The sequence below is a fragment of the Hypanus sabinus genome, chromosome 30, assembly GCF_030144855.1.
Source record: "Hypanus sabinus isolate sHypSab1 chromosome 30, sHypSab1.hap1, whole genome shotgun sequence".
In the NCBI taxonomy this organism is placed as follows: Eukaryota; Metazoa; Chordata; class Chondrichthyes; order Myliobatiformes; family Dasyatidae; genus Hypanus; species Hypanus sabinus.
The window spans coordinates 21,819,925-21,844,551 of NC_082735.1; the positions used below are offsets into that span (position 1 = coordinate 21,819,925).

General features: G+C 39.5%; 1 protein-coding gene across 6 annotated transcripts in view; it reads right to left on the reverse strand.

Moving 5' to 3' along the window:
* The window catches only part of zmym4.1 (zinc finger MYM-type containing 4, tandem duplicate 1), a 233,179-nt gene that overhangs the window by 6,913 nt on the left and 201,639 nt on the right, over nucleotides 1–24,627 (reverse strand). For all 6 annotated transcript variants that reach the window (XM_059954389.1, XM_059954387.1, XM_059954391.1 and 3 more), the window contains 5 exons: nucleotides 24,381–24,584; nucleotides 15,437–15,540; nucleotides 15,091–15,262; nucleotides 11,501–11,652; nucleotides 5,752–5,866 (listed from right to left, as the gene is read on the reverse strand). In XM_059954389.1, the coding sequence (XP_059810372.1) occupies nucleotides 5,752–5,866; nucleotides 11,501–11,652; nucleotides 15,091–15,262; nucleotides 15,437–15,540; nucleotides 24,381–24,584 (747 nt within the window). The remainder of the gene's footprint in view (nucleotides 1–5,751; nucleotides 5,867–11,500; nucleotides 11,653–15,090; nucleotides 15,263–15,436; nucleotides 15,541–24,380; nucleotides 24,585–24,627) is intronic.

Here is a 24,627-nt window from a genome sequence, read left to right on the forward strand (position 1 = left end):
GAGAGGTCAAATTAATTCATATGAAAATGTCGAATGAACGGTCCCCAAGTTTCTTCAAATTTAACTGATGAGTCAAAAATAGTGCTTCTAATTTTTTTCCAAGCTCAGATAAGAAATAGTTTGAGAGAGCCACTGAAATGTGGTAGGAGGATTTACTTCTTTCCAATTTTGTAATATAGACCTTCTGGCCATTAATGTTACAAAAGCAATCATTCGTCTAATTGAAGGGGAAAACTGATTACCATCCTCATTTGGTATACCAAAAATTGCAGTAATAAAATGAGGTTGTAAATCAATATTCCAAATTGAGGAAATGGTAGCAAATATGTCCTTCCAATAATTATAGAAGGTGGGACATGACCAAAACATATGGGTCAATGAAGCCACATCTGAATGACATCTGTCACATTGAGGGTTAATATGAGAGTAGAATCGAGCAAGTTTATCTTTAGACATATGAGCTCTATGTACAATTTTAAATTGTATTAAAGCATGTTTAGCACATATGGAAGAAGAATTAACCATTTGTAAAATGTTTTCCCATTTTTCTATTGATATATTATACTGAAGTTCTTTTTCCCATTCTTGTTTAATTCTACCCGATATTTCTGGTTGTATCTTCATAATCATATTATAAATAAAAGCCACTAATCCCTTCTGATAGGGATTTAAGGTAAAAACCATACCTAAAAAGTCCATTGAAGTTGAATTGGGGAAGGATGGTAGAATTTTATGTAAAAAATTTCTGATTTGTAGATATCTAAAAAAATTAGATTTAGGTAACTCAAATTTGTTTGAAAGTTGGTCGAAAGACATCAAACTACCTTCAAAGAAGAGATCACGAAAGCATTTTATACCTTTCCTTTTCCATATGCTAAAAGCTTGATCTGTCAAAGAAGGTTTGAAAAAAAAATTAAGTAAAATAGGGCTATCAAGAACAAAGTTTTTCAGAGTAACAAATTTATGAAATTGAAACCAAATTTGTAATGTATGTTTGACAATAGGGTTGGATATCTGTTTATTGAATTTAACTAAATCGGCAGAAAGAGAAGAACCCAGAGCAGAGAATAGAGAATATCCCTGTGCCTCATTGCATTCTAAATTTACCCACTGTGGGCACAATGGTGAATACAAATCTGATTTCCAATAAATTAAGTTACGAATATTATTCGCCCAATAGTAAAATCTAAAGTTAGGTAGAGCTAAACCACCATCTTTTTTAGATTTTTGTAATTGCCTTTTACTTAACCTAGGATTTTTATTTTGCCACACAAATGAAGAAATTTTTGAGTCAATGTTATCAAAAAAAGATTTAGGAATAAAAATTGGTAAAGCTTGAAATAAATATAAAAATTTCGGTAGAATCATCATTTTAATAGCATTAATCCGACCAACTAATGATAAGGATAAGGGAGACCATCTTGTAGTAAGTTGTTGAATTTGATGAAGCATAGGTAAAAAATTCAATGTAAATAAATCTTTATATTTCTTGGTAATTTTTATACCTAAATAGATAAAGTTATCATCAACAACTTTAAATGGTATCCTTTCATTCAATAAAGTTTGCGCGTTTAAAGGGAATAAATCACTCTTATCCAAGTTTAGTTTATAACCAGAAAAACTACCAAATTGAGCCAACAAGGATAAAATAGCGGGAATAGACCTGTCAGGATCAGAAATATATAACAACAAGTCATCAGCATAAAGTGATAACTTGTATAATTTCTCATTGCGGATAATACCAAAAATATTAGCAATGGCTAAAGGTTCTAATGCAATATTAAACAATAAAGGACTTAAGGGACAACCTTGTCTCGTACCACGAGATAATTGAAAAAAAGAAGATCTGTAATTATTTGTAAGAACAGAAGCAACAAGTTTATGATATATTAGTTTGATCCATGATATAAAATTAGGACTAAAATTAAAATATCTCAAAGCGTTAAATAAGTATACCCATTCAACTCTATCAAAAGCTTTTTCACCATCTAGTGAAATAACACATTCTGGAATTGTGGGTGATGAAGTATAAATTATATTAATCAATTTTCTAATATTAAAAAAGGAATACCGATTCCTAATAAAACCAGTTTGGTCTTCTGAAATAATCTGTGATAGTACCTTTTCTAACCTAATAGCTAAAATTTTTGTAAGAATCTTAGAGTCTACATTTAATAGTGATATAGGGCGATAAGATGCACATAAAGTGGGATCCTTATCTTTTTTAAGAATTAGAGAGATAGTAGCTTCATAAAAAGACTGAGGTAATCTCTTCTTAACAAATGCATCATTAAAAATTTCACATAACCAAGGGGAAAGTAAAGAAGAAAAAGTTTTTTAAAATTCTATAATATAACCATCAGGACCAGGAGCTTTCCCTGAATTCATTGATGAGATGGCCTCTCCTATTTCGGCCAAAGAGATAGGAGCATCAAACAAGCTACGATCTTCATCTGTCAGTTTGGGAATATTCAAATTGTTAAAAAAGTTATCCATCATGGACAGATCGCCATCAAATTCTGATTGATATAAAGATTTATAAAAATCTTGAAAAGTGTTATTGATTTCTTTATGATCAGTAGTCAGATTGCCGTCTTGTTTACGAATTTTAATAATTTGTCGCTTAGTCGAGATAGCTTTTAATTGGTTAGCTAACAATTTACCAGTTCGATCACTATGGATATAAAATTGAGCCCTGGTCCTAATTAATTGATTCTCAATTGAAGAAGATAATAATAAGCTATGCTCCATTTGAAGCTCAACTCTCTTCTTATAAAGTTCTTTGGTAGGAGTCACGGAATAAATCTTATCAATTTCTTTAATTTTATCCACTAATAAAGCAATATCTAAATATCTTTGTTTTCTTTTACCGACGGAATATGAGATAATTTGTCCACGGATAAAAGCCTTAAAAGAGTCCCAAAGTATTCCTCTGTCAATCTCTTCTGTATAGTTTGTTGAGAAAAACAAGTCAATTTGCTGTTTTATGTAGGTGATGAATTCTGGATCTTGAAGCAAAGTAGCGTTAAGTCTCCAAGATCTAGTATTATTAGAAAAGTCCGAAATCTTGATAGATAACTTCAAAGGTGCATGATCCGAAATAGCAATAGAATCATATTTACAATCAATAACATCTGTTAATAAACGATGATCAATAAGGAAATAATCAATTCTAGAATAGCTGTGATATACATGTGAAAAAAACGAAAATTCTTTATCTTTAGGGTTCAAAAACCGCCATATTTCAGTAATTCCCGAATCAACCATAAAAGAATTAATAAGTAAGGCTGATCTATTCGGAAGAATTCGAATAGGTTTAGATCTATCCATCGAAGGATTCAAACAACAATTGAATTATCAACATATATTCATTTAGATTAGGAAGGGAAGTAAATAAATGTTTAAAAAATTCAGGGCAGTCAAAGTTGGGAGCATAAATATTAACTAGAACCACTTTATTCAGCTGCCTGTGGGCAAGCTCTTTGCAAACTGAGCCATTATTCTTCTGCTTCATTCTGCTTAAAATAGATAAATCACTACTTTAGCAGGGTTTACAACATCTTGGCTTCTATATTTGACCGTGCAAAGCATCACTACTTTTGTGCAATATGTCAAATTCAAGTTTAATTGGTATTCAACCATAGATGAATACAGCCAAATGAAACAGTTACTTTAGAGTCAAGATGCAAAACAGAGTACCAACAGCCATACCCAGCACGAGGCACAAGCAGCACATACAAGATACAGTCACACCCAAAAGAAAATCCAAGTCCCCAAGTCCATGAATGTTGCAGGTGTCCACAGTAGAACACAATCCAGCTTATCTTCTGCCATACGGACACTGGGGACCACACCAACTCCAGTGCGAATGCTGCACCACACTGCCTCTGGTACTCTAGTGGAGTGCCTGGCTCTGATGCCTCCCCCTGGGCAGCTGCAAATAGGCGACATTGTGGATAAAGGCTTAGTCCTTGCTGTCGAGTCCTCGGCAGCTCCCCCGCAGACCGCTCCTGCCGCTCACCAACGCAATGAATTGGACTTACGGCATTCCATATCACCAATATCCAAAAGAGTCTTGCGATCACAAGAAAACAGACTGAGACGACCACTCGTTGTTAAGACTGCACACCTCCTTTGCGAACCAGTGGCTCTCTGTCGCAGGGCAGCATCATGATCTGCACCAAGTCCAGCTCCTTCAGTTTTCCCGCCAGTGAGCAACTCGCTGATATGACAGACCTAAAGTACTTTAAGTTCTTAATGTCCAGTAGGATCTTGCGATCGTCAAAAAAAAAAATACATTGAATAAAAACAGTAACAGTTTTGGTTGACTCTGTAGAAGCCTCTGCGTCCAAGCATACTGCCATCTTGCCAGTACAACATGCAATTCTCGTATGTGTTCATTTGAATTAATAAGCTGTCAAACCAAACTTTATTTTTCCCCTCAGAAGCACTTTTCTTCTTTGTATGTTTACATTACAGTTTTCCAAGTACAAGTTCACTTGCAACATTACATCACTGCTTTTGATCGCCTGGTCATCTCTAAACAGCCAACCTGCTTGCCCAACATCCAGTAGGAAATGAGTAGAAACTACTACTAAACAGCTGTTTCTGTTCTCATCATAATTTCAGCCCCATTGCACCATCTTTTTGCTAAGCGCCTGAACAAAATCTGGCAGCTCATAAAATTGCTTTACATATTTAACATCAAAATGCATTCTGGACGTGGTCTGCGAACAGATTAAGACTTTGTACTTCCACCTCTGCACAGTTGCCCAATTCTACTCATTTTCTGGTGAAACTCTTATCCACACCTCTGTTTCATCCAGACTTGATCATTCAAACACCCTGCTACCCATATTCTGCTTTCACTAAATTTATCATCTAAAATACAGCTGCCATGTTGAAGCCGCTGCAGGGCCTGATCACCCATTAATCCAATCCTTATTAATGAATGATGGCTACTGATTATCAACAAATTTCATCACTTCCTGTGTCACTTCTTCCAGATTGATATGTGTCCTAAGATACTGGTGCTTCCCTAATTCTACCATCCCAACCATTCCCCAATTCAATAACTATTCTGATTGCAGCTTTCATCCGCCAAGTATGAAATTCTCACCACTCTCACTACATCCCCATCACTCCTAAATCTCTTTGCCTCACTCTGTTGCTTCAAGATACTTGTTGAAGCCTACTTTGACCAAACTCTGATCATTGATCTGCTTTGAATTTTTTAAAAATATCAGTCAAACTTTCCTTTAGGACACATCTGTAATCATCTTGGTAAAGATACTACGTAAGTTCAATCTACCAGCAGAAAGCAACTCCTAAACTTAGGAAGAAATGGACAATGGCTTGAATTTCAAATTGGCTGCATACAGTTTACAAAAAATATACCATTCGGTTGGTTAGAATTTTTCTGTTTTTTTTTCAACAGTAGAGCAATTTGAAACTTTACCATCAAAGAATGACCCCAAAAACAACAAAGGTTCCAGAACGCAATTTATTGTGATAGAGCACAAATACCTTATGGAGGTATCAAAGAAATCAATATAAAACACCTTAAATAAAAGAATGGAGCATGTACTTTGCCCACTTAGCCACATGAAAGCTGTAAATATCACTTACTCTGGATCTAATAGGCTCAGGGTTCAAAACCCTTCTTAGGAAGAGGAACAAACCTTGCTTCAGACATCTCACAATGGTACACTTGTTCTCAAATGGGCAAGGATTCTGTGCACAGACACTTACCACTTGGGAGAAGCTGTGGTTGCCAGCATTTCAGAGCCTTTGTGAGCTCTGATGTGAATTTTGAATAGTAAAGATCTGTGAAGATGTTATCAATCCTGCTGTTTTCAAATATGTACTGAAAGAAATCAGAACAAGAGAATTATGACACTCTCCAAAATATGATCTTAATGGACGCTTAATTACTGTATATTTAGAAATCTGAAATAAAGTTTCTGAAAAATTCTCATTATTTGAAACATCTTTAAAATGTGTTGGCTCACTGCAGGAACTACACGTGCTGGACAGTTTCTTTTAGGACACTGAAGACACAAAAAACTGCAGAAGCCAGAATCTGCGTACTGATAAAACGCAGCAGGCCAAGCAGCATCAGTGGGAAGAAAGAAATTGTTGACATTTCAGGCTGAAGCCCTGCATAAGGACTGAAAGTGGAGAGGCAAGATGGCCAGCATAGAGTGGAGAAGGGGAATAGCAAGGACTCTAGGGTAATTGTTGGACTGAGTAAGGGTTTAAGATGACAGGCAGGTTAAGTATCAGGCTAGGGAGGTGAATGAGGGGGGGAGTTGGAAGACTTTGGCAAGTGAATGATAGAGGAAAAAGGAAAAGCAACAGATGGAGCTAGGTGGGGGTTTAGGAGAAAGGGAATGTGAAGGTGAGAATTAGCTGCTGGAAGGAGACGAACAGAAAAACAGAACCACTAGTGCTGGATTCTGATGTAAAGGATATGAGAATGAAAACTATTAGAAGAGACGCACAACAATTGAATCCAGATGGGAGAGAGAGACAGAAAGTGAGTGTGCATGCAGATAAAACCTACATGTGAAGTTAGTGGATCAGAAGGACAAGGGAGCGAGAGGGGGGAAAAAAGAGGGAGTGCAGTTTACTCAAAATAGGAAAACTCAATATTCATGCCATTGGGCTATAGACTACTCAGAAGGAACATCAGGTGCTGCTTCTCCAGTTTGTGTTGAGCTTCATCCTGGCAGTAAGGGAAGGTTTAGGATAGAGGGGTCAGCATGGGAATGAAGAAAGAATTGAAATGGTTGGCAACCGAGAGCTCAGGATCACATTGAAGATTTAGCGCAGGTATTCTGTAAAACAGTCACCGATGTAGAATAGGCCACATCGGGAGCACTGAATGCAGTGGAGAAGGTTGGGAGGAGATGCATGTGAACTACTGGCTCTCCTGGAAGGAATGTTTAGCCTTCTTGCTCCCATACAGAAATCAATTTTATCATCTTTGCTGCCAACTTCAACCTGCTCTCAAACTTAAGTGGACTATTTCTGGCACTTCTCTTCCTTTTCTAGACTTTGCTATCTCCATCTTAGGAGATAAACTGTCCACCGGTATTTACCATAAAACCACTGTCTCATGCAGAGACTTCAGACTGCAACTTCTCCCACATTGCGTCACATCAGGATGGCATTCCTTTCTCCCAGTTTCGCCATCTCCACCACATCTACTCTCAAGCTGAGGTTTTCTGCTCTGGAACGTATGAAATGTCCCTCTTCTGGAAGGTGGCTCCCTTTCTGCTGCAGCGGATGAAGCTCGCTCTCACATCTCTTCTGTCTCTTGAACTTCTGATCTGATCTCACCTCCTCCCAAACAGAACTGATAAAATACTTCCTCTTCTGCTTACTTTTCACCTGAAGACTCTGTAATCAGCATACCATACTCCATTTCTGCCTGCAGCAATGTGATGCCACTGCCTACCATATCTTCTCCTCTCCATCCCTTTCTTCCTCCATGACTACCTGATCCATTCATCCTTCCAAACTCATCCCTTCCTTACCCCTGGAAATTCCCCCTGCCCATGCAGTAGATATAACACTCATCCTTGTACCTCCTCCCTTACTACCTCTCAGGAATCTAAATTGCCCGTCCAGGTGAGGCATCTCCTCCAACCTTGTCCTACTGCATTTGGTACCCCAGATGTGGCCTCCCCTACATAGGAGGTAGGCCCTACATGGCCCATATCTGGTAGAATAGTGGGTAGCACAACGCTTTACAGTTTCAGCAACCTAGGTTCAATTATTCGCCACTGTCTGTCAGGAGCTTTTAATGTACTTCCTGTGACCATGTGGGTTTCCTCCAGGTGCTCCAGTTTGCTCCAACTTTCCAAAGACATTTTTTGGTAGGTCAGTTGAACGTTGTAAGTTGCCCCTTGATTAGGCTAGGGTTAATTATGAGATCACTGGGTGGAGCAGTTCAAGGCCCAGAAAGGCCTATTTTGCATGATATCTCATTAAATAAAATGAACATCAGTGAGATCAAGCGCAGACTTGGCGGCCGTTTTGCAGAACACCTGTGCTTAGTCTGCAATGGCCACGATGAGCTCCCAGTTGCAAACAATTTCAACTGCCTACCCCATTCCCACATTGACCCGTCCATCCTTGGCTTTCTCTACTGCCAGGATGAAGCTCAAAGCAAACTGGAGAAGCAATGCTCTGTATTCCTCCTGCATACTCTACAACCCAATGGCATCAATATTGAGTTTGCCAGTGTTAGGTAACCATCCACCTTCTCCTTCTGATCCTTTGATTCACGCATCTTGACCCTTGCTCATCCTTCCCCTAGATCCTTTCACCCATCTTTGTCCCATTCCCCCCCCCACTTCCGTCAACTGCACACATAAGGTTTTCCCCACTTTCCACCCCGTCTGGTTCCAACTGTCATTCATCTCTCCCTTCTCCCCTCACGGTTCCCATTCTCAACTCTTCACTTGCCAGAATCAAATACTAATGGTGCTTTGTGTTCCTGCCTATCTCCCTCCTACAGCTGCCTCCCATCTTCACACTTTCTTCTCCCCCCACCTTGCTCCATCAGCTTATACTTTATACTCTTCTATTCTAGTTATTTGCCCCTTCCTTTCCAGTCCTGATGAAATATATAGGCCCAAAATATCACCTGTTCATTACTCAATATAGATTCCATGTGAGCTCCACCAGCATTTTGCATGTGCTGTTTTTTCCTCTTTTTATCTGCCTCTATTTATCACTTAACTGCCAAAGACTTCCGACTCGAGATCCCCACTCACCTCCCCTACCTGGCACCACCTGCCTGTCATGTTACACCCTTACTTGGTCCATTAATTGCCCCAGACTGCTTCCTTGCCACTCCCCTTCATCACTCTATGCCGGCTACCTCACCTCTCCACTCTCAATCCTAATGCAGCGTTTCAGCCTGAAACATTGACAATTTATTTGTTGCAATTATGCTATTCAATGTACTGAGATCCCCCACCAGATTGCATGTTGCTCATTTTAGACCATGCCAGTGAATCACCTGTCTTTTATTTCCTTCTAGATGTGACCACCATATAAATCCAGCACACTACCTCAATTTATAGATGATGGTTATAAACACTCTGCATTTTACTCAATCACCTTTTCATGCTGATTTTACACAACAATGCCAGATTGCCTGTGCTACACATGGGCACACACTGAACAGACGCAGCAAAGACTTCACTGAAATACATAAAGATACTGCAGGGCAGAGAGCAATAAACTGTGGAGGAATTTAGAACTAAAAGCAAATCTCAGAATATGCCACAGCTATTTTTGACCAAAATGATGTGAACCTTTCTTCACTCAGAAAGTTAGATTTCTTTACCCAGGATATCTGGGAACATTCAAGCCAACTGGATATCAAGAAAACTTATAAAATTATGCTAACCAAGTCAAGTTGCATATGGATAAGATGGAAAATTGGAATTGATGTAAGCATTTGGTCAAATCTTATTGCCTGGTAGAAAAGGCTCAAAGGCAATAACCTCTTATTGCTCATGCCAGGCATGAGGAATATTCTCATGCTTAATACTTATTGGCAGCATCAATGGTGGGTTAAGCATCCTATTCTGATTCTATATAAAGCCTTCCTTAAACTACATTTGCATTCACATAGAAGTTACACCAACATGATACTATATATAATCATTCTGGCCTCTAATAACCATTGCATGTTCATACTAGAAAGGCCGAAATCATCTGGCTAAGGGTGACATCCCTCTGAACTAAAATTCAAAGTTATCAAATGACAATATTTAACTATGTGATCAAAATCCTAATAGGCAGGATGAAATAGGACTCTATACTGCCCAAAGATGTTACACTGATGGTGCTGCATATTTCAAAAAGCAACAATATTGGTTCTCTTATTCAGCTTAGTTCCTGCCCTAAACTGTACTCACTAGGTCAAGCAAGTACCCATAACGGATAGGAAATCCCTGAAGTGATTTACTCAAAACAAGATTGGCAAAGGCCATTGTAAAAACATTAGGAGATCAAGTGTTAAGCACGAAAGGGACAGGATGTATGATGGTAAAGGATGCCATCAATGAACCAGAAATTTTTAAGAGCAATTCCTGTGATTCACTGGCATTCACTTATTCCTCTTTTATGAAATGCCTGGCCCATCTACTCAGGAGGGAGCAGCCATGGGGCCTAGGCACTGCCCAACTGGAGTTCTCACGGGGCCCATTGGGCAGTACAAATGTCTGCAGATTTCCCAGATATCAGAATGGACAATCCAACTTCAGATAACATTTCAGGTTAACCAAATGCAAATACAACAATCTCACTGTAATCAATGGGAGTAGCAAGCTATCAAGACAAGATTTTGATTTAATTTCATTCGCTCAGCTTAAACGTTTTAACTATGTATGTAGCTGAGCACATGCCTTTAAAATTGTTTTAAAATATATGACACACCCGGAGTTATTTTGCAGATATTTACAATCAATTTAAACAATAGATTTGACAGCCACCACAACAAGGCTGGAGAAGAGAAAACTCTCCCTGCCCTGGGTCTCCTCAACCTGCTACCTGCTGAGACTTGACCTCCCAGCAGAAGATTGTAACCAGGTCCACAACGGAAGAAACAGCAGGACACAGAAGACTGGTTAAACCAGGGAAACTGGAGATGTACTGTCATCCAGTCATAAAATGCAGCAGAGAGTTGATGCCATCTGCTGGCCACATGTGTGAATTACACTGAGTGTGAATACAGATGGGGATTTAAATACATACATCTTCCCAAAAGAAAGTTAATAGCAATAGAGGTCTCTCCATAAAAGAAATATACTTATTTCAATATAAAATGATAGTATACAATTGGTGGCCACTTCATTAGGTACAGGAGGCGAACCCAGTTTGGTCTTTTGCTGCTAAAGCCCAACCATTCCAAAGTTTGACATTTTGTCCATTCAGGGATGTTCTTCTGCACACTACTGTTGTAATGTGTAGTTATTTGAGTAACTGCCCCACTCCCTGTCAGCTTGAACCAGTCTGACCATTTTCCTCTGACCTCTCTCATTAACAACATGTTGTTGCCCACAGAACTGCCACTCACTGGATTTTTTTTTGTTTTTTGTACCATTCTCAGTAATCTCTAGAGACTGGTGTGTGTGAAATTCCAAGGAGACCAGCAGTTTCTGAGATACTCAAACAACCCTGTCTGCCACCAACAATCATTCCAAAGTCAAAGATACTTAGATCACATTTTTCCCCCATTCTGATGTTTGGTCTGAACAACAACTGAACCTCTTGACCATGACTCCATGCATTTATGCACTAAGTTGCTGTAACATGTTTGGCCAATTTGATAGTTGCATTAATGAGCAGGTATACAGGTGTACCTAATGAAGTGAACACTGAGTATATATTGCTAAAGATAATTATTTTTAAATATTGCATCTTTATAAACGAATAATCACCAAATAAATTTTGGTCAGTTTTGTATCACTAGTACCTGTTGAATCCCTAGGCAAAGGTAGAAAATACTATCGGGCTCATACTTTTCTCCATTTGGCCTCCTTACTTCTCGAATGAAGTGACACAGTCCAAAACTGAGCTCAGCAGCAGTACATGACAAAATATCCTCCTTTAATTTCACTGGTCGAGCTGCAAGTGAATCGATGTAATTCATTAACAATTTGACTTTATCAATAAAACGAACTTGACTAAAGAGGTCAAGAAAAGCATTTGGTAAACAAAGATAACATGCTTCACATGCAATTCTCCATAATCTGAAGTTTCAACTCTGGTTGGCATTTCTAAGGAATAAAATGGCTTTTGTTTTTAGCACACCTCCTAAAAAGCATCACCAGCTCGAATGTTGGTGTATACGTATATCAACCTCCTATCCATGTAGATAAAGCTATTATAACCAAACTTAAAACATGAGAAGTCTTAAGCCCATTACATCTTCTGAAATAATCCTTCAATCCAGTAGTGCGTTAAAATCCCAAAATATCAGAGTGAAGTATTGTTTGCTTGTTACTCATGTTTAGAAGGTCACGACAATTCTACAAATAAACATGGCATTTCCACTCAACATTCTCGGCAGCATTTACCGAGTCAACTCTCACTTACAGTAAAATTTATTTTATTTGCTTATAGATGGTATTTGCAAATAGATTGCCTCATCCTTGTCCACTTTCTAAAAGAAATGTAAAACATTTCAGGAGATTCTGAAGAGGTTAAGATCATGACACATTCGTTCTTCTCCAGTTTAGGATTGTGCTGATGAAACACTGCGATGATTTGCTACTCTATTAGTCATAGTTTTTATGATCACTGTAATCAATAGCCTGCAACTTTCCTTATGAAGTTAAGCTTCTGAACTGCCTCTACGGCCTGGCATTTTTGTGGTGTGAACTGAAGGTGAAGGACGGTTGTGATGCAGTGTGTACAGGCAGAATCAAGGTGGTGGGGTCTGTGTCCAAGAGCAAGGACCAAGCCAATGTTTAACCAAATCAAGCATCGGGCTAGATTGGAAAGATCAGGTACGGACTGAATCAAGGCGGCTGGTTAAGGGCCTGAAAGTGTGTTGAAGTGGCATGGCTTGGGTGCGAGAGCAAGGAATGAGCTGCTATTTGGCTGATTTAAGCGCCAGGCTAAATCGAAAAGGTCAAGGCGTCGGGGTCAGAGGAGAGGGATAGGCCATTCTTCACCCCTCTTCTTGGTGAGAGTTACTCACCTCTGCGTTAACCTAGGCTATGGCCTGCAACTAACAAGCTCCTGGATTGGCTGTGACTGACTTTGTCGCTGTGGACTCACTTTCATGAACTTCAGTTCTGAATGTTATTTGATTACTTTTATTATTACGTGATTTGTGTTTTTTTTTCCCTCTACATTGGGTGTTTGATGGTCTCCTTTCTCAATGGGTTCTATTGGGTTTCTTTGTGGCTGCCTGAAGGCTGCCAGAGACAAATCTGAAGGTTGTATATAGTATGTGAAAAAGTTTGTGAGCTCTCTGCAAATACCTAGTTTTCTGCTCTAATTACTCATAAAATGTGGTCTGATCTTCATCTAAGTCACAATAATAGACAAACACAATCTGCCTAAACTAATAACACACAAACAATTGTACTACTTCTTGTCATTACTGAGTACACCATTTAAACATCCACATTCTAGGTTCAAAAAAGTATGTGAACCACTGGGGATATGCCTTCTACAAAAGCTGCTTGGAGTCAGGTGTTCTAATCAATGAGTTGAGATTGGAGGTGTGGGCTGTAGAGGTGCCCTGCCCTTTAAAGAATTTAAACAAAGTCAGGTTACTGACAAGGCCTGCACTTCTCAAGAATGATCTCTTTTTGTGCACTGTGTTTCAATCAAAACAACTTTCAGAGAACCTTAGAAGAATCATAGAGAAGCATCAAGCTGGAAAAGGCTACCAAAGCTGTTCTAAGTCCTGTGTGTTCATCAGTCCACAGGAAGAGAAAATGTCTACAAATGGAGGTAATTCTGTACTGCTGTTACTCTTCCTGCGAGTGGGTGACCTAGAAAGATCACACCAAGAGCACAACGTGCAATGCTGAAGAGGTGAAAAAGAACCCGAGGGTAACAGCAAATGAGTTACAGAGATCTCCACAACTTGCTAAAGTCTCTGTTCATGTGTCCGCTACAAGAAAAACACTGAACAAGAATGGTGTTCATGGAAGGACACCGCGGAGGAAACCACCATTCTCCAAAAGAAAACGCTGCTGCACATCTCACCTTCGCAAGAATGTTCCACAATGCTTCTGGGAGAATATTCTATGGATAAATGAGACAAAAGAACTTTTTGGGAGAAGTGCACACTGCTATGTTTGAAGGAAAAAAGGCACTGCACACCAACACCAAAACTTCATAACAACTGTGAAGCTTGATGGAAGGAGCATCATATTTTAGGGATGCTTTGCTGCCTCAGGGCCTGGACAACTTGTAATCATTGAGGGAACAATGAATCCAAAATTGTTTCAAGATGTTTTACAGAAGAAAGTCAGGGTAGTGATCTGTTACCTGAAGCTTAATAGAAGTTGGATGATGCAACAAGACAATGATCTGAAATAAAGAGTAAATCAACAACAAAATGGTTTAAAAAGAAGAAAATTTGTGTTTTGAAATGGCCAAGCCAGAGTCCAGACCTTAACCCAACTGAGATGCTGTGGCATGGCCTGGAGTGCTATTCACATAAGATATCTCAGAAATATTGATGAACTTTAATAGTTTTATATGGAGGAATGGTCTAAAGTTCCTTCAAGCCTATGTGCAGGACTGATCAACAGTCACCGGAAATGTTTAGTTGGAAGTTATTGCTTTACAAGGGGGTCACACTGAAAGCAAAGGTTCACACACTTTTTCCAGCAAATACATGTAATATTGGATCATTTTTCTCAATAAATAAATGAATAAGTATAATGGTTTATGTGTTATTTATTTAATTGGGTTCTCTCTACCTAGTTTGATGACTTCGGTGAAGATCTGATTACACTTTAGGTCATTCATACTTATGCAGAAATAGAGAACATTCTAAAGGCTGCACAAACTTTCTCACACTAATGTATTTTGATACTAAATGTACTTTTGAACTTTCTATCATGGCAGAGAAATCCAAGAGCCAGATAATCTCAAGTATCATTGCATCAAATGACATGGAGACATTCAAGCTGAGGCTTGCTATTTTCTCATTGGGAAAGAGAAGGAAAAATATAAATTATTAATAACATCTGAGGACACTTGCACACAACCACCATTGTTGCATTAAGAAACCTAGAAGCCTAGACACACCCATTCTCTTGGCATGTACATGACACATGAAAGCCAAAAACAGGACAAATCTGAAGAATTAAATCAAGAACAGTAGAACTCTGACCACTAGAAGTAGAACAATGATGAATTGTGACTGGAGATATGTAGAATTGGAAGTACACATGTTAACTGGAATAAATGCTAAAACAAAATTCATTTATTTATGTTCTCTGCAGCAAAGGAAGATCTTTATCAAGGAAACAAATGCAGCCCTGAGAACATAAAAGATTCAGTCTGAGATTAATGTCTCTACCAGTGACTCACAGCCAAATCGTAGCTCCTCTGTGGGTTCTCCTTTTTCGTTCCGAAACTGTACCCATCTTTTCCAAGCTTTCACACCGTACATGTACTTCAAAAATAGACCCACGTCATTCACTCCAGTTACAGGTTCCTTAACAACATCTCGGGTGTCCCCAACAATAGATTTCTTCCTTCCCTAAAGAGTTAAAAAGGAAAGTTCTCACAGCTCATCTCAAAGTTCAGTGGCTAGAAATAACAAATAATTTATATATTTTATTCTGTCTTGCCTGCTCAGTGAGTTAGCATATACTTTGAAATACTTCAATATGAAAGCATTAATCTAATTAGAAGATGTAAAAGATGTTCTCACCCGTTTCCTTGGTTGCACAAAGCTATCTTTGTTCTTTGCACGTTGCCTTGCCCTATTTTGCCGTGCTGATGCCATTTGGTCTCGACGTGATGATTCAAAGCTAGCTATTTCAAAAATTAATTTAAAAATTAAGCAGACAAATTCAATCTTCAGGAATCTTGACATTGTTTAAATTTTTAAAAAAATCAGAATCTTGACTGAAATCTCTATGTGAAATAAATATTGAAAACACTTCCATTGAGCTATTCTCTCTAAGAAGTAGAAATATTTCCTAATGACTACACAATATTCAACTTAATTCACAAATTCCTCACAACACAGTAAGCTATAACCACATATAACAAACCAGTGCAATAATAAAGTATGAGCTGGGGGTAACTAAATTTCACATCTTGCAAATATAAGGCTATGAGACTGACATACAATAACATTACCTCTGAGTCCTACACCAACAATATTCGTGAGTCAACATCCAACGACAAGAAACACAATTAGATTGGCCACATAAATATGACAGCTACTGAAATAAATCTAAATCTGGATATCCAGTGACCACCAGGCTCCCTAAAACCAAGGAAAGTCTGCTTGCCTGAATAAGTGCAATGTCAACAACAAACTGGAAAACATGCAAGACAAGGCATGACAGTCAACTTGATTTACAACCCATTTATGATCCAACAACACAGATCCACCTCACCAATGGTGTACTGCAGCCTATAAATCTACGAAACCCAGTGCAGCTCCAAATGCTAATTTCAAAATGCAACTTTTACCAGCAGTAAATAGTTACAAGTTTCACAACTTGCAATATTCCCTCCAAATCGTGAACTACCCAGATTTAGAAAAATATTGCAGCACTTTTATTGGTGCTGGGTGTCAATATTTGTACTTCCAACCTGACAGTAGTGAAAGTACTTTAGCTACACAAAATACTGCAATTCAAACGGATGCCTCACCATTAACTTTTATGAACAATGAAGACTGGAAAAAATGCTGGGAAGAAAACGATTAAAGTATTCTATGAGGAGTGTTTGATGGCTCTGGGCCTGTGCATGCTGGAGTTTAAAAGAATGAGTGGGGATTGAATCGAAAGCTATTACATTTTGAAAGGCAAAGATAGAATGGACATGAAGTAGATGTTTACTACAGTGGATGAGTCTTGGACAACAGAGCCGAGCCTCAGAATACAAGGATGCCCCTTTAGAACAGAGAAGTGGAGAAATTTCAGAGGGTGCTGAATCTGTGGAATTCACTGTCACAGATGGCTGTGGAAGCCAAATCATTGGGAATATTTAAAGTGGAGGTTGATATGTTCTTGATTAGTTACAGGAGAAAGCAGGCAAATGGGTTAAATTGGTTTATATGCATTTTGTTCCATTTCTTTCAAGATATTCTGAACCTCACCTAAAAACATAATGCATATATTCTGATAATTGTGCATGGTATCACATTCATGGGGAACAGATGAGACAGGTCTGGAGGCTTGTCATTACATACTCTCGTATATATTACAAATTGCAAACATCTCCCTAACATTTTAGCCAGCTGAAGGTGGTTAAAAAAATCTTAGGACAATTAGCCTTCCTGCCAGGAAGCATCTGGTCGTCAACTAGGCCAAAATATAAATTAAGTCACCATTTAAATAATTAATCAACATAAACCTATAATCACAAAGATACCCTTATGTCCATTTGTACTATTGTAACCAACATTTAACACAAACTGAATGTTTTAACGTTTGGAACAAAACTCCTACATTAAAGGGATTGCTGGTAAAAATGCAATTGTTACCTCTAATTAATCAATAGCTCTATGAAGCTTGTTTCTCAAGTGAGCTCAGTTAGTAATTTATATATAATAGATAATTCATCAATATTTGTCACTGAACAATATACTGGAACGTACCATGGCATATTCCAGCATCAATTCTGAAATTGACCCCACTAAGGAGTGCAGTAGTAGTCTGGTGTACTGACCTCTTCCTTGCTGAGGCACAGTGACAACTCACTGATACCTCCTCTTATTTATCCCTCGAACATGACCCCACTAAGGAAAACCAGGCCATTGTCTCCCACTCCATCACCAACCTTATCAGCTCTGCGGATCTCCCATCCACTGCCACCAACCTCATAGTTCCCACACCCTGCACTTCTGGTTTCTACTTCCTACCCAAGATCCACAAACCTGCCTGTCCAGGTAGACCCATTGTCTCAGCTTGCTCCTGCCCCAACTAACTCTTTTCTGCATACCTCGACACTGTTTTATTCCCCCTTGTCCAATCCCTTCCCACCTATGTTCGTGACACTTTTCATGCTCTGAATTTTTTCAATTTCAACTTCCCTGGCCCCCATCGTCTTACTTTCACCATGGAAGTCCATCCCCCACCAGGAAGGTCTCAAAGCTCTCCATTTCTTTTTGGATTCCAGACCCAACCAGTTTCCCTCTACCACCACTCCTATCTAGTGGAATTGGTCCTTAATCTTAATAATTTCTCCTTCGGCTCTCCCACTTCCTTCAGACTAAAGGTGTAGCTGTGTGGGTCCCAGCTATGCCTGCCTTTTTGTTGGCTATGTGGAACAGTCCACGTTCCAAGCCTATACTGATATCCGTCCTCCACTTTTCCTTCGCTACATCAACGACTGCATTGGCACTGCTTCCTGCACGCATGCTGAGCTCGTTGACTTCATTGACTTTGCCTCCAACTTCCACCCTGCCCTCAAATTTACCTGATACATTTCCGAAACCTCCCTCCCCTTCCTTGATCTCTTTGTCTCTATCTATGGAGACAGCTTTTCTACTGATGTCTACTATAAGCCAACAGACTCTCACAGCTACCTGGACTATTCCTCTTCCCACCCTGTTACTTGTAAAACTGCCATCCCCTTCTCTCAATTCCTCTGTCTCTGCCGCATCTGTTCTCAGAATGAGGCTTTTTATTCAAGGATGAAGGATATGTCTTCCTTTTTTAAAAGAAAGGGGCTTCCCTTCCTCCATCATCAACCATGCCCTCAAGCTCATCTCTCGCATTTCACGCACATCTGTTCTCACCCCATCCTCCCACCATTCTACTAGGGATAGCGTTCCTCTTGCCCTCACCTACCACCCCACCAGTCTCCATGTCCAACATATAATTCTCCGTAACTTCCACCATCTCCAACGACATCCCATCACCAAGCACATCCTTTCGTCTCCCCCACTTTCTGCTTTCCGCAGGGATCGCTCCCTATGCAACTCCCTTGTCCATTCGTCCCCCCATCCCTTCCCACCGATCTCCCTCCTGGCATTTATTCTTGTAAGCGGAACAAGTGTTACACCTACCCTTACACTTCCTCCCTCACCACCATTCAGGGCCACAGACAGTCCTTCCAGGTGAGGCGACACTTCACCTGTGAGTCGGCTGGTGTGGTATACTGCGTCCAGTGCTCCCGGTGTGGCCTTTTATATATTGGTGAGACCCGATGCAGACTGGGAGACTGTTTCACTGAACACCTATGCTCTGTCCACCAGAGGAAGCAGGATCTCCCAGTGGCCACACATTTTAATTCCATGTCCCATTCCCATTCTGATATGTCAATCCATGGCCTCCTCTACTGTTGAGATGAACCACACTCAGGTTGGAAGAACAACACCTTATATTCCGTCTGGGTAGCCTCCAACCTGATGGCATGAACATTGATTTCTCTAACTTCCATTAATGCCCCTCCTCCCCTTCTTACCCCATCCCTATTTATTTATTTATCTATCTTCTTTCTCTCTTTTTCCCTCTCACAATAACTCCTTGCCTGTTCTCCATCTTCCTCTGGCGCTCTCCTCCCCCTTATTTTCTTCCAAGGCCTTCCGTCCTATGATACTCCCCCTTCTCCAGCTATGTATCCCTTTTGCCAAACAACTTCCCAGCTCTTAGCTTCACCCCTCCCCCCCGTCTTCTCCAATCATTTTGGGTCTCCCCCTCCCCCTCCCACTTTCAAATCTCTTACTATCTCTTTTTTCCGTTAGTCTTGACGAAGGGTCTCCACCCAAAGTGTCGACTGTACTTCTTCCTATAGATGTTGCCTGGCCTGCTGCATTCCACCAGCATTTTGTGTGTGTTGCTTGAACTTCCAGCATCTGCAGGTTTCCTTGTGTTTCAATTCTGAATTGATGTGATGCATTCTGATAATTTTATCTTTTAGCTATATTCCTTCACTCTCTCCTTAATGTTTAATGACAGAATTAGAAAGTTGTTTAGAAGTTGGACTATAAAGGAATAGCATTATTTCTCATTTGATATACAGGATTTCCAAAATACCTATAGGCGTTTGTTAACAAAGCAACCATCCTGAAATGAGGTGAAGCCCTTTTTATGGGAAAAAAAACTTGAATAGCATTCACAGTGAGTCTGTGGACATTCTTATTGTTGCAGTTCTGAACTCAGTCTACTCTGAGCATGCACCTGGTACATGGAAGAATTTACTGTGAACATAACTGTATAATAGTAAGCCATTCAGATTCCACAGGTAGGTTTCATCATTTAGTCTTAGTTTCAATACCTACCTGCCTCTGATGTTTTACCTCGTCAGTATAATGGACAAAACTGTCAATCTCAAGCTTGAAAGTTTAGTTAACAGGGATTTTTTTTTTGTGGGATTAAAGCTTGATATTTCTGCTCACTTTTATGAAAAGATGCTTCCCAAAGTACCCTGCATTTTGGGATATCCAATCAAATTAAACAGCTTTTCTGTAACTGAATTACTGAAATCTTGACTAAAACATTTCAATTATATCGCTCTATGTTTAAGAGAATACAATCCAATTATAAAAAATCAGTTGCCATTATTTAATAGGTAACAACAATATAATATTTAATAAATCAATATTGTGATCTATCTACCAATATGTTCTTCCTGAAATGCAGGTCCAAAGCACAAGTTTGCACAATGCTCCAAACAACAGTTTCCCTTTGATTAATCTTTTCTACTTGTTCACTTGCTCTTGGTGTGTTGTGTGCCTGCGCATACAATTCCCTTCACTAATTCAATTTCCAATCACTCATCTTTTAGAAAACATTCCTATTTGCCTTTTTTGGATGCAAATTGGACATTAGCTCCCAAAGAACCGCATGTCACGGTTTTATACATACATTTATTCCTTTTAAAATAGAGACACAAGTGACTCCGAATGTTGAAATCTGGAGAAAAAAATAAACTGGTTGAGGAATGACTGATGTTTCAACTGCATGACCACTGAGTTCCTCTGGCAGACTGCTTTTATTTTTACCCTTTAAAAGTGCTTGGATCTGCCTTCACAAACTACTGCTCTCTACAGTCACGTACAACTTTAGGTGTACAATTCTAATCCTGCAACAAAATAAGACAAACTTTTGGCTCCTGGAATAAGGATATATAGTGAAATGTTCCCATAAGCAAACATTTCCTCAGGATTAAGTGGGTATAATCAAGTGGTCAACAATAATCACCACTGAGGCAATCACACTGCATCTTCCAATTTACACCTATGACCATGTGGCTAAGCAGAGCTCCAATACACCATATTCAAGTTTGCCAAAGACACTACTGTGGGTAGAATCAAGGGTGGTGATGAATCAGCATGCAAGATTGAGCATTTGGCTGAGTGGAGTCACATCAACAACCTCTCACAGTGTCAGCAAGACCAAACTGATAACAAACTTCAGGGGAGGGAAATCAGGGTCCTATGAGCGGATCGTCAGAGGATCAGAGGTGGACAGGGTTAGCAATTTTAAATTCCGGGGCCCAACACATAAGTGCAACTGCACAGAAAGAGCGGCAGGCTCTCTACTTCCTTAGGAGTTTGCAGAGGTTCAGCATGGCATCGAAAACTTTGATCAACTTCTATAGATATGTAGTGGAGAGTGTACTGACTGGCTGCATCATAGCCTGGTATGGAAAATCCCACAAAAAGTAGTGGAGTTGGTCCAGTACATTACAGGTAAAGCCCTCTCAACCATTGAGCATGTCTACATGAAACGCTGCTGTAGGAAAGCAGCATCCATCATCAGATATTCACTACCCAGGTCTTGGCCTTTTCTTGTTGCTGCCAACAAGTAGAAGGTACAAGGACTTGCACCACCAGGTTCAAGAGCAGCTATTACCCCACAACCATCAGATTACACTCACTAGCCCATCCACTGAGGTGCTCCCACAACCAATGATCTGATTATAATGACTCTTCATCTTGTTATTTCATGCTTTCATGATTTACTATTTATTTATATTTGCATTTGCACAGATTGCTATCTTCTGCACTCTGGTTAATCGTTCATTGCTCCTGTTATAGTTACTATTCTATAGATTGCTGAGAGTGTCCAGAGGAAAATTAATCTCCAGGTTGTATATGATGACATATATGTACTTTGATGATTATAAATTTATTTTACAAAGCGGAATCAATGGGGAAAGCAAAACCACTCTGGTAGCTGGGTAACAGACACCCTCAATTTCTCTCTCAATCCCATCTGGCTTTGAATTATTTTGCACTTCATGGTTTACACTTTGGACCTATCAGTAAGAATCATAGAGAATCATAAGAATCACTGGTTAACAAAAGGCACTGCTGTTTGCCCTTTCACAAAGGTCCAAGGTCTCTGTAGAAGTCCTTATACCAATTTTGATTTCTAAAAATTCTAACAGTTAGAATAAAATTCCATGGAAAATCTGCAGAAATTACCACTATGCCTTTCAATAGGCTGCAACTCCCAGGCCATTAGGTCTTTGAATCTGTGTAGCTTTAAGACAAAGCATATCATTCATCAAAGATATCCATCAGTTGAATCTGACCAAGGTCACAATATACAGTAGCATGCAAAAGTTTGGGCACCCTAGTCGAAATTTATGTTACCGTGAATAGCTAACCGAGTAAAAGATTACCTAATTTCCAAAAGGCATTTCCAAAAACCTGAGTTCTAAAGATGACACATTTCTTTAATATTTTAAGCAAGATTACTTTTTTATTTCCATCTTTTACAGTTTCAAAATAACAAAAAAGGAAAAGGGCCCAAAGCAAAAGTTTGGGCACCCTGCATGGCCAGTACTTAGTAACACCCCCTTTGACAAGTATCACAGCTTGTAAACGCTTTCTGTAGCCACCTAGGTGTATTTCAATTCTTGTTTGGGGAATTTTCATTCATTCTTCCTTGCAAAAGGCTTCCAGTTCTGCGAGATTCTTGCATGCACTGCTCTTTTTGAGGTCTATCCACAGATTTTTGATGATGTTTAGGTCGGGGAACTGTGAGGGCCATAGCAAAACCTTCAGCTTGTGCCTCGTGAGGTAGTCCATTGTGGATTTTGAGGTGTGTTTATGATCTTTATCCTGTTGTAGAAGCATCCTCTTTTCATCTTCAGCTTTTTTTTTACAGACGGTGTGCTGTTTGCTTCCAGAATTTGCTGGTATTTAATTGAATTCATTCTTCCCTCTACCAGTGAAATGTACCCCATGCCACTGGCTGCAACACAAGCCCAAAGCATGATCGATCCACCCCCGTGCTTAACAGTTGGAGAGGTGTTCTTTTCATGAAATTCTGCACTCTTTTTTTCTCCAAACATACCTTTGCATATTGTGGCCAAAAATTTATATTTTAACTTTATCAGTCCACAGGACTTGTATCCAAAATTCATCGGGCTTGTTTAAATGTTCCTTTGCAAACTTCTGACACTGTATTTTGTGTTGAGGCACGAAAGGTTTTGTTCTGATGATTCTTCCATGAAAGTCATATCTGTGCAGGTGTCGCTGCACTGTAGAAAACTGCACCACCACTCCAGAGTCTGCAAAATCATCCTGAAGGTCTTTTGCAGTCAAATGGGGCTTTGATTTGCCTTTCCAGCAATCCTACAAGCAATTCTCTCGGGAAGTTTTCTTGGTCTTCCAGACCTCAACTTGACCTCCACCATTTCTGTTAACTGCCATTTCTTAATTACATTACGAACTGAGGAAATGGCTACCTGAAAACGCTTTGTTATCTTCTTATAGCCTTCCCCTGCTTTCTGGGCATCATTTATTTTAATTTTCAGAGTGCTAGGCAGCTGCTTAGAGCCCATGGCTGCGGATCGTTGGGCCAAGGTTTGAGGAGTCGGGGCATTTATAAAGCTTTGAAATTTGCATCACCTGACCTTTCTTAACGATGACTGTAAACAAGCCATAGCCCTAACAAGCTAATTAAGGTCTGAAACCTTGGTAAAAATTATCTGAGAGCTCAAATCTCTTGGGGTGCCCAAACTTTTGCATGGTGCTCCTTTCCTTTTTTTCACTCTAAAATTGTACAAAACAAAAATAATACACTAATCTTGTTTAAAATGTTGAAAAGAATGTTTCATCTTTAACTTTATGACTTTTGGAAATCAGTTCTTCTTCTACTCACTTAACTATCCACAGTTAAAGAAATTTTGACCAGGGGTGCCCAAACTTTTGCATGTCACTGTATAAGCAGAAACCACAAATAAGCAAAAAAACTGTGTTTTTTCTTAGTCAACAAGTACACTGAGCACAATCTAGGATGATGATAATAATAAATGTATTGAATCCAGTACTTTGTTAATTAGCTCAGTCCTGTGATAAACAGCCCATTTATCCACTGAAATCAGCTTCTGAGTGGAAACAGTCAATGCATTTTGTCAAATGAGATATTTAAGTTTTAATTTGAGATAGAACACGTTAATAAGTCCTTCCAGCCCATCAAGCCTGCACTGCCCAATTATAGCCATGTGACCAATTAACCTACTAACCCATATGTTTTTGGAATGTGGGAGGAAACCGGAGCACCCGTTGGAAGCCCATGAGGTAACCAAAATAACATAAAACCCCTTACAGACAGTGGCAGAGATGAACCCAGATCGCTGGTGCTGTAAGAGCATTACGCAAACCATTTCACCACCGTGTCACTCACAACTTACTCCACAGGTTACAAGGAAACTCAAGTTCTATTACTACTAACCAACTGTTATGTCAGCTTCCAGGTCATCCTCGAGCTCTTCAGTTGGAGGCGATTGCACTTGTGACTCAGCTGGTAGTGGAGGTGGAGGTAGAGATGCCGTTATAAGAGATTGTTTCAAAGTAAAGTTGCTTAGTTCATCCTCCCAGCTGTGGGGTGTAGACACTGCCTCGGATTCAAGATCTCCACTGTATGTGCTACCCTGATCTGAAAAGGGAACCACAATACATAGAGCATTTGTTCAGCTTGA